The sequence below is a fragment of the Bos grunniens genome, chromosome 24, assembly GCF_055505025.1.
Source record: "Bos grunniens cultivar Pamir isolate PY7600 chromosome 24, Bosgru_T2T1.0, whole genome shotgun sequence".
Lineage (NCBI taxonomy): Eukaryota > Metazoa > Chordata > Mammalia > Artiodactyla > Bovidae > Bos > Bos grunniens.
The window spans coordinates 23004057-23018693 of NC_141188.1; the positions used below are offsets into that span (position 1 = coordinate 23004057).

General features: G+C 40.6%; 1 protein-coding gene across 2 annotated transcripts in view; it reads right to left on the reverse strand.

Moving 5' to 3' along the window:
* Positions 1 to 14637, reverse strand: part of GALNT1 (polypeptide N-acetylgalactosaminyltransferase 1) — a 124060-nt gene that overhangs the window by 30332 nt on the left and 79091 nt on the right. For both annotated transcript variants that reach the window (XM_086372740.1, XM_086372739.1), the window contains one exon: positions 2650 to 2816. In XM_086372740.1, the coding sequence (XP_086228866.1) occupies positions 2650 to 2816 (167 nt within the window). The remainder of the gene's footprint in view (positions 1 to 2649; positions 2817 to 14637) is intronic.

Genomic DNA, 14637 nt, shown 5'->3' on the forward strand with positions numbered 1-14637 from the left:
ACACAAGGATTAACTGACTGGGGATTACTCTTTCCTTCATTCACTGAATATATTCTGGACTGCTTACTATGTAACAGGCACTGTGGACCCTGGGGAGAAAATAGTGAGCAAACAGTCCTTCCTGATGGAGTTCTAGCACCTGCCTGGGGGGTTGGGGGTGGAGGTGGGTGTAAAATGGTAAAGCTCTGGGGGGTGCTGTGGAGTACAGAGTGTTCTGAGAGGTGTTCAGTGGGACATGACCTGGTCTTGGGAGGTCAAGGAAGGCCTCTCTAAATGTAACTTGACTCTGATGAAACATTTGAGCTGAACTGTGGGGATAGGATGGGCAGGGAATTATAAGACGAGACTGGAGATGCAGGCAAAGACCAGGTCATGCAGGCCTTAGAGGAAAGCTGTTTGCTTGTTTTTACCTGAAGTATAGTTGCAGGCCTCAGATAAATGATTTTTTTTTAAGTATAGTTGATTTACAATGTTCTCAGGTGTACAGCAATGTGATTCAGTTACATACAGGTTGTTTTTCAGATTTTTTTCAATTGTAGGTTACTACAGGAAACTGATATAGTTCCCTGTGTTATATAGTAGGTCTTTGTTTCGAGGAAAGGTTTTCATCAGAGAAGTGATGTGGTCTGGTCTGAATGTTTAAAAGCTTCCTTCAGGAAGACAGTGTTTATGGGGAGACTAGTCTATTTCATCAGTCGGGTGAGAAATAATGGTGCCTTGGCTGGGCCTCATGAGTAGGAAGGGGCAGACTTAGAGAGCTGGCTCTGGTTCCTGGGCCCATAGTTACCACCTAAACAAGAAGGTCAGACCATTCTCAGTCTGGGCAGCAAGACTGCAGCTATGACCACAACAGCACAACGCCCAGTGGTTCCCAAATATCAGAAGTGGTGATCAGAACACCTGAGGCTTTCCAGGCAAGAAGATACAGAAGAACCAAGTTCTTTGTGAGAGCTGTGCGGTGACACTTGGAGACCTGCTTAGTGACTAAGAGCCCGACGGAGCAGGGAGGCAGACACCTGCCCACACGTTTCCAATTACAGGTTTACACAGGCCATGGTGATTCAGAAGGGCCTACATGAGGGAGGAAAAAATAACTGGGATACGTGACTTTCTTTGCCACTTCATGTTGTGGACACATGGATCTTTCTGATCAGGCCTCATCCCACAAAAACTTAACTATTTCACACAGCCTTCTCAGGCCTGCAACAAAATGATGGCGAAAACAGGGGGAAATATAAAAACAAATCATTTCATCTGAGGAAAAATATCTCTCCTTGAGGAATATTTAATTTCACAAGTTTCAACATGTAAGTCAGTCACTCAGAGGACAGAGACGTTTTTATATATCGCTGCTAAACTAACTTTGGCTAATTTTCTAAAAGAGGGATTAATTAATTCCTGGCTAACAATTATTCAGGTGAAATTTATATGTCTACTGTCAACAGTAATTATTTAAGTGTGGTATTCTTAGTTTATAACAGCTCTCATCCATTTTGACATTAATTATAGTAGATATTATTATTAAATGTTTTATTATTAAATGTTTTATGCAATTATAAACTATCTCCTTGATTAGAATAAGGAAGTAAGCTACAAGGCCCTTGAGACAGCAAGGCTGTAACTTATTTAGTTTTACTTCTACAATCTGGCAAAGGAAGAAGATTTAAATTGTTATCAATGTGCAAATTAATCCCAATAGTTAAGATAGGAAGTAATTAAATTTCATCATGCTTAAATGTATATGTTTAGTGTGGGCACAGGAAGGAGAAGGTATAATACTTGACTAAACTATCTTAGCATATGCAATGAGAGATTAGGCAAGAAAGGTGAAGATAACAACAAAAAAAGGTTGAAAAGATGAGTCATGAAGTTTCAAGCTGCTTAAGGAAGGAAGAGCCATTTTCTGTAGTTCCCTCCAAATTTTTCTCATGTGAGTATAGGAATATTGGCGAAAGCACATGACACCAATGATCCTAAACAGCTGTGCTGTGAAAAACAAAAAGGCCCGTGAAAAATTCTGGGATTCGTGGAAGAATGTCTGGGCCAGAGCCATTGCAGAGACTCATCATGAGATCAGAGACATATGATCCACCACCCCCCACAAGTCCCTCCATCAGCCTTTTGTGCACCCTTTTACGGACCACGCCTGACCTTGGGAATGGAGAACATGGCAAGACCCAGAAAGAACCTGGAGAACTTGGACTCGCCCAGCTGAGGCTCTGCTCTGCTGGCAGGGATGATTCCCACTGTCCATGCACTAAATCTCTCTTCATGGCTCTCAATCAGAGCCAGTCTTTCTCCACTGACTCCAGGCTGAGCTCCCCACAGAAAAAATCCTGACAAAATTAAGTGGTTTTTTTTTCTCCCCCACTGTTTTGCATAAATTTTTACACAGTTATCTCTTTTTAAAACAAGATTAAGATGTGATACAACTAAATGCTAATTAAAGTAATATTTTAAGTTTCACAAGGGTATAAATTGTTTGTATATGTGAATGAGTCCAAATGTCATAAATAACTTTTAGGATAAATTAGAAGCTTGTATAAAATTATTAGGTTAAACTGATAGCAACTATCATTGATGGCAGCTAGTTTTATAAGCACTAACGACAAAACATGTAGATTATTGGCATTAAAATGTAAAATTTACCTCTTTCACTGGCATCATCTACTAGAACAATTTCTTCTAGCATGTGCCTTGGTGAGCGATTAATGACGCTATGGACAGTTCGCAGAAGTGTGCTCCAAGCCTCATTGTGGAAAACAATCACCACACTGGTTGTAGGAAGGTTATCTGGATACACCTTTGTTTTACACCTGGAAACAAAGCAAATGTCTTTGTAAAACTGTTAAGACAGCAAAATCCAGTAACCCGGACTAAGAGGGGTGACAGAGGAATAAAGGCAGTTGGCTCTAGTGGTGCAACTCTCAGTAACTTCTCATTTATTTAGGTTTTGGTTAATGTTGCATTTAATAAAACAGTACCTAAAGTTATATATGCTTAGACTAAAACCATTTTAAAGATGTTAATCATATTCTTAAAATCAGGCACCTCTCCTGATATGTCTTCTGTTGATTCCTTTTAATGGAGAATGTACTAAGGCCGTATCACTAATCCCAAAGAGAACAGGTCTCAAGAACCCCATTAGACAAAAAGTCAGAACCGCTACAGGCTTAGTTATTATAGTTGAATAATCTAAGCAAAAGATTCCCTTCCACAAAGGAAGTGAACTAATATTTACTGAGTTATCTACTAAGTACCAGGCACTGAAGCTTCCTAATAGTTTTGTGAGGTACTTGGAGCCACAATTCACAGATGAGAAGCCAAGGATGGACCCAGGGAGGGAGTGGCAGGGCCTGACTGTGAGTTTCACAATCTTGATGCTGCCGTTCCACAACGCAATTTCAGCACACATCTTGTTCAGTATAGACTGTGTCTAGAAATGTAGTCACTGGAAAAGACCAAACACACCCAAAATATCTGCACACAGAATCAATAAACTAGTTCTACATGGTCTCATCTTTCAGTCTTGTGAGCTAGATGAAACCACTGGAAACAGACTACCCGAGGGCGACAGCAGCACTGAGCAGCCAGACATCAAGGTCTGCGCCTCAGGACATTCTGATATTGCTTCATTGATTCGTATTCAGTCATAAGTCATCTTGTTTCACAAACTAATCCTACTGATTACTATGAGTTTTGGGAAACAGAATACAGCCATGGTGACTACAAAGCTAGCTTACAGAAACAACAAAAAGAACAAAATCCAGTGAGACTCAGAGGATGATTAGGTAAATCTGGCATGTACAAATGGTAGCTAGCTGGGAAGCCAACTGGGTGCACAACTGGGAAGCCAATAGAAAGATGATGGAAAACTCGGAGGTGCCGGCTCTGCAGAAGAGGAGTGCTAAGTCAGATTTTATTACTAGGATGACAAGTTAAGGAATTAAATTCTGAAGTTGTATGGAAAGGAAGTAAGGCTACGGAACACTGGAAATAAAGAAGACTAAAATGGAAACAATTCACAGCAGGATGGAAGAATCAGAAAGCATAGTGAGTATTAGGACCCAGAACAGATGACAAAAAGGATAACAATTTCCTAAATCAAAAACTGAATTTAATCATTCAGAGAAATACAAAGTCACAAACATTCTCCCAGGACTTCCCTGGTGTTACAGTGGGTAAGAAACCACCTGCCAACGCAGGGGACATGGGTCCCATCCCTGGTCTGGGAAGATTCCACGTGCTGCAGAGCAACTAAGCCCATGTGCCACAACTACTGAGCCCATGGTCTAGGGCCCGTGACCACAACTACTGAGCCTGCGTGCTGCAGCTACTGAAGTCTGTGTGCCCAGAGCCTGTGCTCTGCAACAAGAGGGCCCACCGCCGTGAGAAGTCTGCACACTGCAATGAAGAGTAGGCCCGCTCATCACAACTAGAGAAAGCCCTCAGGCAGCAGTGAAGACCCCATGCATAATAAGTAATAAGTGCATAGTAAGGAAGTAATAAGACAATAAAATAATAAATAAAGTTATTAAAAAACCCCACACGATTTCATAAAAAAAAAAAAAACAGAAAACAGAGAAAATATGGGAAAATCTTTATAAATGATCACAAACATGTAAACACACACACACATACTCCCCTCTACCTGGGAAAGCCATAGAGTACTTAAGGAGAACCAGCGAGGCTTTCAGCATTCCAGCTAAGCTTCTCCCCTGAAGGGGCCACCTGTCCTTGTGGGGCTGGAAGGATGGTAACCCTTTGAGGGAAGGAGACACCGAGCTAAGGATGAGCACAGGCTGTGTTATGAAGCCGTTTTCTTCCACTATGTCCCAAGTGAGCACATCCTTGGGGATGAAAACTCACAAGTGGAAGGCTATGTTGCTTTAAAAACAAACAAAACAGAAAGACCACACACAGACTTAACAACAGGGTGTGGGTTAGGAAGAGAGGGAAAAGAAGAGTCTTAACTTTTTACTGAAATATATAAACAAGTTGACAACTATAAGTATACAGTTCAATGAGTTTCTACAAAGTGAATGCATCAAGGAGTCAGCACCCAGAAGAAGAAACAGACCATTACCAACCCCATGGGGGCTCCCACTGCACCCGTTTCCAAGGTGACCACTCCTGTGGACCGCTAGCATTACAGATGAATTTTGTCTTTTTAACAACTTTATTTAAAAGGAATAATACAGAGCAGTGGTTCTCAGGGCTTCCCAGGTGGGCCAGTGGTAAAGAACACGCCTGCCAATGCAGGAGATGCAAGAGATGTGGGTTGGATCCCTGGGTCGGGAAGATTCCCTGGAGGGCATGGCAACCCACTCCAGTATTCTTGCCTGGAGAATCTATGGACAGAGGAGCCTCGGGGGTAACAGTTCATGGGGTTGCAAAGAGTTGGACATGACTGAAGTGACTTAGTACACACATAAGACATGGGAGCAACCTAAATGTCTATCAATAGATGAATGGATAAAGAATATATATAATGGAATATTATTCAGCCATAAAAAGAGTGAAATAATACCATGTGCACCAACATGGATGGACCCAGAGATTATCATTGAGTCCTAAGTTGCTTCAGTCATATCTGACTCTTTGCGACCCTATGTACTGTAGCCCACCCGGCTCCTCTGTCCACCAGATTCTCCAGGCAAGAATACTGGAGTGGGTTGCCATGCCTTCCTCCAGGGAATCTTCCGACCCAGGGATAGAACCAGTGTCTCTTGTCTCCTGCATTAGGAGGCAGGTCTTTACCCCTAGCGCCACCTAGAAGTCAAGAGATTATCATACTAAATGAAATACGTCATAAAGAGAAAAACAAATACCATATGATATCACTTTTAAGTGGAATCTAAAATATGATACAGATGAACATATCTACAAAATAAAAACAGACTCACAGACTCACAAAATAAACCAAACAAATACCAAAGAGGAAAGGGGGTGAGAGAGGGGTAAATCAGAAGTTTGGGATTAGCATATACAAACTACTATATATAAAACAAACAAACAACAAGGTCCCACTGTATAGCACAGGGAACTATTTTCAATGTCTTCTAATAATCCATAATGAAAAAGAATATATATTTATATAAAACTGAATCACTTTGCTATACAACTAACACAACATTGTAAATCAACTATTCTTCAATAAAATAAAATTTAAAAAGAGCCATTTTCATATGGGTCTATTTCTGAGCTATCTTATCCCATTAATCCATACATCTATCTTTTTGCCAACATCATAAGTCGATTACTGCAGCTTTACAGAAAGGCTTTGAATTGCGTAATGTATTTCCTCCAAATTTATTCATCATTTTCAAATTTATTTTAGTTATTCTATTTCTTTTGCCTTTTCAAATAAAAATGTAAATCCCTTGCTCGGATTCTGAATGGAATTTCACCGAACATCTACTGAGGAGAACTGACATCTTTTTTTGAGGGGCTACTATGCATCTGTTTTTAAAGAACATTTTTAATTGGAGGATGACTGTTTCACAATGTTGTGTTGCTTTCTGCCATACAACAGTGTGAATCAGCCATAAGTATACATATGTCCCTTCCCTCTTGAACCTCCCTCCTACCCCCCACCCCATCCCACCTCTAGGTTGTCACAGAGCACTGGGTGAGCTTTCTGTGTTTTACAGCAAGTTCCCACTAGCTATCTATTTCACATAGGGTAATGTGTATGTTTCAATGTTACTCTCTCAATTTCATCCCTTCTTCCCCTGCTGTGTCCACAAGTCTCTCTGTGTCCTACGTGTCTATGTATGTGTCTATGTATTCCTGTCCTGCAAATTAGTTCATTAGTAACATTTTTCTAGATTCCATATATATGTATGCATTAATATATGATATTTTTCAAGTCTATGCCCCAACCAGTAATGCTGAAGTTGAAGAAGCTGAAGTTGAACAGTTCTATGAAGACCTACAAGACCTTTTAGAACTAACACCCCAAAAAGACGTTCTTTTCATTATAGGGGACTGGAATGCAAAAGTAGGAAGTCAAGAAACACCCGGAGTAACAGGCAAATTTGGCCTTGGAATACGGAATGAAGCAGGGCAAAGACTAATAGAGTTTTGCCAAGAAAATGCACTGGTCATAACAAACACCCTCTTCCAACAACACAAGAGAAGACTCTACACATGGACATCACCAGATGGTCAACACTGAAATCAGATTGATTATATTCTTTGCAGCCAAAGATGGAGAAGCTCTATACAGTCAGCAAAAACAAGACCAGGAGCTGACTGTGGCTCAGATCATGAACTCCTTATTGCCAAATTCAGACTGAAATTGAAGAAAGTAGGGAAAACCACTAGACCATTCAGGTATGACCTAAATCAAATCCCTTATGATTATACAGTGGAAGTGAGAAATAGATTTAAGGGCCTAGATCTGATAGATAAAGTGCCTGATGAGCTATGGAATGAGGTTCGTGACATTGTACAGGAGACAGGGATCAAGACCATCCGCATGGAAAAGAAATGCAAAAAAGCAAAATGGCTGTCTGGGGAGGCCTTACAAATAGCTGTGAAAAGAAGCGAAGCGAAAAGCAAAGGAGAAAAGGAAAGATATAAGCATCTGAATGCAGAGTTCCAAAGAATGGCAAGGAGATAAGAAAGCCTTCTTCAGTGATCAATGCAAAGAAATAGAGGAAAACAACAGAATGGGAAAGACTAGAGATCTCTTCAAGAAAATCAGAGATACCAAAGGAACATTTCATGCAAAGATGGGCTCGATAAAGGACAGAAATGGTATGGCTCTAACAGAAGTAGAAGATATTAAGAAGAGATGGCAGGAATACACAGAAGAACTGTACAAAAAAGATCTTCATGACCCAGATAATCACGATGGTGTGATCACTCACCTACAGCCAGACATCCTGGAATGTGAAGTCAAGTGGGCCTTAGAAAGCATTACTACGAACAAAGCTAGTGGAGGTGATGGAATTCCAGTTGAGCTATTCCAAATCCTCAAAGATGATGCTGTGAAAGTGCTGCACTCAATATGCCAGCAAATTAGGAAAACTCAGCAGTGGCCACAGGACTGGAAAAGGTCAGTTTTCATTCCAATCCCAAAGAAAGGCAATGCCAAAGAATGCTCAAACTACCGCACAATTGCACTCATCTCACATGCTAGTAAAGTAATGCTTAAAATTCTCCAAGCCAGGCTTCAGCAATATGTGAACCATGAACTTCCTGATGTTCAAGCTGGTTTTAGAAAAAGGCAGAGGAACCAGAGATCAAATTGCCAACATCCACTGGATCATGGAAAAAGCAAGAGAGTTCCATAAAAACATCTATTTCTGCTTTCTTGACTATGCCAAAGCCTTTGACTGTGTGGATCACAATAAACTGTGGACAATTCTGAAAGAGATGGGAATACCAGACCGCCTGATCTGCCTCTTGAGAAATTTGTATGCAGGTCAGGAAGCAACAGTTAGAACTGGACATGGACCAACAGACTGGTTCCAAATAGAAAAAGGAGTATGTCAAGGCTGTATATTGTCACCCTGTTTATTTAACTTATATGCAGAGTACATCATGAGAAACGCTGGACTGGAAGAAACACAAGCTGGAATCAAGACTGCTGGGAGAAATATCAATAACCTCAGATATGCAGATGACACCACCCTTATGGCAGAAAGTGAAGAAGAACTAAAGAGCCTCTTGATGAAAGTGAAAGAGGAGAGTGAAAAAGTTGGCTTAAAGCTCAACATTCGGAAAACGAAGATCATGGCATCCGGTCCCATCACTTCATGGGAAATAGAAGGGGAAACAGTGGAAACAGTGTCAGACTTTATTTTTCTGGGCTCCAAAATCACTGCAGATGGTGGCTGCAGCCATGAAATTAAAAGACGCTTACTCCTTGGAAGGAAGGTTATGACCAACCTAGATAGCATATTCAAAAGCAGAGACATTTTGCCGACAAAGGTCTGTCTAGTCAAGGCTATGGTTTTTCCTGTGGTCATGTATGGATGTGAGAGTTGAACTGGGAAGAAGGCTGAGCACTGAAGAATTGATGCTTTTGAACTGTGGTGTTGGAGAAGACTCTTGAGAGTCCCTTAGACTGCAAGGAGATCCAACCAGTCCATTCTGAAGGAGATCAGCCCTGGGATTTCTTTGGAAGGAATGATGCTAAAGCTGAAACTCTAATACTTTGGCCACCTCATGTGAAGAGTTGACTCATTGGAAAAGACTCTGATGCTGGGAGGGATTGGGGGCAAGAGAAGGGGACGACAGAGGATGAGATGGCTGGATGGCATCACTGACTTGATGGACATAGTCTGAGTGAACTCCGGGAGTTGGTGATGGACAAGGAAGCCTGGCGTGCTGCGATTCATGGGGTCGCAAAGAGTCGGACACGACTGAGTGACTGATCTGATCTGATGATATTTTTCATGCTGCCTTACTTCACTCTGTGTACCAGGCTGCAGGTTCATCTACCTTACTAGAACTAACTCAGATTTACTTCTCTTTATGCCTGAGTAATAGTCCATTGTACATATGTGCCACAACTTTCATCCGTTCATCTGTCAATGGACATCTATGCTTCCATGTCAGGACATTGCCTCCATATCCTGACTATTGTAAAAAGTGCTTCAGTGAACACTGCGTTCATGTGTCTTTTTGAATTATGGTTTTCTCAGGGTATGTGCCAAGTAGTGGGACTGCTGGGCCATATGGTAATTTTATTCCTAGTTTTTTAAGGAATCCCCGTACTGGAGAACTGACATCTTTTATGTTGAGTCTTCCAACATAGCTAGAGAATGAGGAATTAGTTTCCTCTCTCTGCTGCATATTTCCCAAGACTGTATCTATGTTTCAGGTCAAACTGTGGGAGACAGAAAAAGAAAAGCAATGGGAATTCTACACATGCTCTGGAGACCAGAGTTCTTCTAGTCAAAGAGAGGATTTCCCTTCCTCAGATGTTTAGTTGCTTCCCTGGCCACTGCTCTCAGGGCTGTGTGCCTTGACAATATTGCCTACGGGCTGAGAGTATAGGGAAGATTGGAGAAAAAAAAAAGTTAAAAGAAGCGAACCTTAAGAGACCCTCTTTTTGTATCTCAGACCAGAGAGGGCTACTTCTGGGGCTCTCTTCCTGTACCCACAGTGCACTTCTGAGTTTTGGACTAGTACAATTTTGAGAAGAAGTAGAGAGCAGGCATCCTTTGTTGCTTCTGACATTAGCAGGGAGGAGTCCAGTCTTGTTCCATAAAGTGTGATGTGACATTAGAAGCACAATCCATAAAAGAGACAACCAATAAATATGATTTCATTAAAATTAAATTTTTCTGTGCCAATGAGCACATTCTGTACCTAAAGGTACCATTAAGCCATTAAGGAAATGGAAAGCATAAGCCACAAATTAAGAAAATATTTTGAAATCACATGTCTGATATTTATAATTTGTCCAGAATATATAAAGAGTTGATGCAACTCAGCAACAGGAAATCAAATAATCTAACTTACAATGGGCAACATATTTGAAAAGACATTTCATTAAAGATATAAAAATGGCTGATAAGTACATAAAAAGAACCCCGATATCATTAGAGAAACCCTAATTAAAATTACACACCCAGTAAAGTGACTATAGTAAAAAAGAAGCACTGGAAAGGATGTGGAGAAACTAGGACCCTCATACACTGCTGGTGGAAGTGTAAATGGTACAGCTGCTCTGGAAAATAGTTTGCCAATTTCTTAAATAAAGAGTATTATAAGACACTGCAATTGGGAATTTGCCCAAGAAAAACAAAAACATACATCCACACAAACTCCTATATACAAATGTTCTTAGTAACATTACTCATAATAGCTAAAAAAGGGGAACAATTCAAATGTCCATCAACTGGTGACAGAAGTAACATCTACACAGCTGAATAACACTGGGCAATAAAAAGGAACAAAGGGGACATGCCACAATTGGGAGAATCCCAGAAACATTATCCTCAAAGGACTCAGACACAAAGACTTCATATTATGTGATTCCGTTTATATGAAATGGCCAGATAAGGCAAGTCTACATAAATAGAGCACATTAGTGATAACTTTAACCTGGGGCTGAGAGTGGGAATGGAGAGTGACTACAAATGCACACCACAGACTTTTTTGGGGTGAATAAAAATTTTCCAAGTGAGTGCAATTGTGTGCTCATTTCACATGCTAGCAAGGTAATGCTCAAAATCCTTCAAGACAGATTTCAACAGTAGGTAAATCTAGAACTTCCAGATGTACAAGCTGGATTTAGAAAAGCCAGAGGAACCAGAACTCAAACTGCCAACATCCCCTGGATCATAAAAAAAAGCATGGGAATTCCAGAAAAACATCTACTTCTGCTTCAGTGACTATGCTAAAGCCTTTGTGTGGATCACAACAAACTGTGGAGAATTCTTAAAGAGACAGGAATACCAGACCACCTTACCTGCCTCCTGAGAAAACTGTACATAGGTCAGGAAGCAACAGTTAGAACTGGACATGGAACAACAGACTGGTTCCAAATTGGGAAAGGAGTATGTCAAGGCTATATGTTGTCACCCTGCTTATTTAACTTATATGCAGAGTACATCATGCAAAATGCTGGCTGGAGGAAGCTCAAACTGGAATCAAGATTGTCAGGAGAAATATCAATAACCTCAGATATGCAGATGACACCACCCTAATAATAGAAAGTGAAGAGGAACTAAAGAGCCTCTTGATGAAGGTCAAAGAGGAGAGTGAAAAAGGTAGCTTAAAACTTAACATTCAAAACACTAAGACCATGGCATCTGGTCCCATCACTTCATGGCAAATAGATGGGGAAACAATGGAAACAGTGGCAGACTATTTTCATGGGCTCCAAAATTACTGTGGATATGACTGTAGCCACGAAATTAAAAGAGTTTGCTCCGTGGAAGAAAGGCTATGACAAACCTAGACAGCGTATTAAAAAGCAGAGACATCACTTTGCCAACAATGGTCTGTATAGTCAAAGCTATGGCTTTTCCAGTAGTCATGTATGGATGTGAGAGCTGGCCCATAAAGAAGGCTGAGTGCCAAAGAACTGATGCTTTCAAACTGGGGTGCTGGAGAAGATTCTTTAGAGTCCCTTGGATAGCAAGGAGATCAAACTAGTCAATCCTAAAGGAAATCAGTCTTGAATATTCATTGGAAAGACTGATGCTGAAGCTGAAGCTCCAATACTTTGGCCACCTAATGCGAAGAGTCGACTCATTTAGAAGACCCTGATGCTGGTAAAGATTGAAGGCAGGAAGAGAAGGGGGTGGCAGAGAATGAGATGGTGGGATGGCATCATGGACTCAATGGACATGAGTTTAAGCAAACCCAGGAGATAGTGAAGGACAGGGAAACCAGGTGTGCAGCAGTTCATGGGGTCGCAGAGAGTCAGACATGACTGAGCAACTGAACAACAAACTTTCTAAGAGTGGTGATACCAGCATAACTCTGCAAGTTTACTGCAGTTATTAATAAATACTTAAAATCACTGCATCATACACTTTAAATGGGTATATTTTCTGGTTCCAGGAAAGATGGAATAAGTGCATGCCACTCTGTTACTTCCAGTGGGTGAAACCATAACTCCTGGACAGAATGCATGGAGCAGCTGTTTGACAGGACACTGAAATGTGAATGGTAGCAGGTCAACTGGCAAGAGATGGTAATTTGAAGTTCCATCCAACCAGTGGTGAGTTTTCCATTTTTCTCCTTCTGGTATTAGCCAGGCTGCACTCAAAGGCAACTCCAGAACTGGAAGTGTGCACTAGAATCACAAAGCAAGAGCCCTAAGAGAAGCTCCTTCTGGTCTGAGAGTTACCCCATCTGTAAATGGCATACTACCCACCAGGGTAGTAATGTATATAGCCCCTGTTACATAATAAACACTCAATAAGTAGTATTATTGTTAGTTCTTAATCATCTGAGACTAATTATATAGGATGGAATTGCCAAATTAGATGCCTTGAACTTGTTAATCTTCTTCCCTAAGATTACACATTACAAAGGTTTTCTTTGAGTGTTAATTCTATTGAATTCTTCTTGACACTAGAACAATGTTCTTCTTTGCTACAGCTGCCTTTAAAAACGTGTCCTTGGAGATCCTATAAGGTGGTAAAGGTTCTGCTGCAAGGTGACCTGACACTCCAGCTATACGAGGAGTTAAGCCTCATAAGACAACCAAGGCTTTTCTGGATTCAGATAAGGGGGCGAAAAGGCTGCTCTCTAGGCGATGCCCCACACTACTCCTCTTCCACCTCTGGGGAATTGGTCTGAAAAGCACCTGTTGGCCAGCTTTGTCCAGCTCAATGGAGGGGTACTTAACTATCAGTCTGAGAGTTTTCATTTAACAGGGCATTGTGAATACACTTCAGAAGCCAGACAGTGAAGAGTAAAAAAGAGTGAAGATGGAAAAGCATGCTTCGAGTCGCCTTTTCCTGAGAACTGCACTGGGATGGAGAGCTCATTCTCTGGACAGAGGCCTTCTCTGCATCCTAGACCAGCGAGTATTCAAAGCACTAGAGTCTTCCAACAACCCCTGTTAAGTGTCCTGACTGTACAGATAAGGAACCTGAGTTATGGAAAGGTCAAGGAACTTGTCCAAAGCCACAAAGCCAGTAAACAGCAGACCCAGACTTTGACGGTATCAAGATATTTATGAGAAATTCATCTAGATAAAATTCCAAAAGTGAGAAAAACTAACAGTGTAGATTAAGAAGTTCCTAGTATGTGCACAGTAGCAGTTCCAGAAGAATAGACTGGAGGGCACAGAGACACCACAAAATTTGAGATTAAAACTAGAAATGTCCTAAAAGTGAAAAATAACATGACTGTTCGGATCAAAAGGACACTATATACACTGAGCACACAGGTAAATTTACACCCTGACAGACTACAACGGGCCCAGATCTCACCATTAAAGGAATAAAATAAAACATGCAGCTTCCAAACCAAGTGACAGAAAAACATGAATACTGAAAATTTTACCAGTTGAAAATGTAGCAATTAGTATTGCAGGGAAGAAAAAAATAAAGATGGTAAACAAAATATGATTTATTAGATTGAACTTTTTATAAAGCTATCATTTCTATAAGTCAAAAATGAATATCAATTTTATTTGGTTCAGCCTTAAAGAAGTCTAAATATATCAATAGTCACAATAAATGCACATGCATCAAACTCAACTATTAAAAACAAAGATTATTCGAGTGATTTAAAAATATAAAATTCAGCCATTTAATAGAGGTACACCTAAAACAAAAATTATACAGATGGCTATAAATAAAAAAGGGAAAAAAGACGCATCAGGAAAATCAGAAAACTAAAAGTGACATAACAATATCAAAATCAGGAGGAAGAAAGTCAATAAAGATACAGTGAACGCTGAGTTTAAAAAATACATGTGCATACGCACACACACACACACACACACGGTAAATTGTCTTAAATGCATCCAATGCATCAACCTTGAAAAATAAACTAACAGAATGATATAGAAAGAAAGAAAAGAAAGTGAAGTCGCTTAGTCGTATCTGACTCTTTGTGACTCCATGGACTGTAGCCTACCATCTTCCAGGCAAGAGTACTGCAGTGGATTGCCATTTCCTTCTGCAGAAGATCTTCCCAACCCAGGGA